The sequence below is a fragment of the Eimeria tenella genome, genomic scaffold, assembly GCF_000499545.2.
Source record: "Eimeria tenella Houghton genomic scaffold, Eth_scaff2291, whole genome shotgun sequence".
Classification (NCBI taxonomy): Eukaryota; Apicomplexa; class Conoidasida; order Eucoccidiorida; family Eimeriidae; genus Eimeria; species Eimeria tenella.
Genome location: NW_013542148.1, coordinates 1 through 228, shown reverse-complemented (window position 1 = coordinate 228; position 228 = coordinate 1). Strand labels below are relative to the sequence as shown.

The 228-nt window shown below is 73.7% G+C and overlaps 1 protein-coding gene across 1 annotated transcript in view; it reads right to left on the bottom strand.

The window, feature by feature from the left end:
- ETH_00040430 (uncharacterized protein) overlaps positions 1-163 on the bottom strand; it is a gene marked incomplete at both ends in the record, with an annotated part of 321 nt that extends 158 nt beyond the window's left edge. The window contains one exon of the mRNA XM_013374776.1: positions 3-163. Coding sequence (XP_013230230.1) covers positions 3-163 — 161 coding nt within the window. The remainder of the gene's footprint in view (positions 1-2) is intronic.
- Positions 164-228: the final 65 nt, after the last annotated feature.

The following is a 228-nucleotide window of genomic DNA, read 5'->3' as shown; positions in this document are numbered from 1 at the left end:
TCCTGCTGCTGCTGCTGCTGGGCTGAGGGCCCCTGCAGGTGCTGCTGCAGCTGGGGCCCCATGAGGCCCTCCCCGTTGTAGGGTACTGGGCTGGGGGCCCCCCCCAGGCCCAGGCCCCGGGGGGCCCCCCTTGGGGGAGACCCAAGCCGAGGGTACTTCTCATCAGCTAGGCGTCTTTCTTCAGCCCCAGCTGCCAGCAGGGGGGCCCCCCCCTCCTCGGGGGCCCCC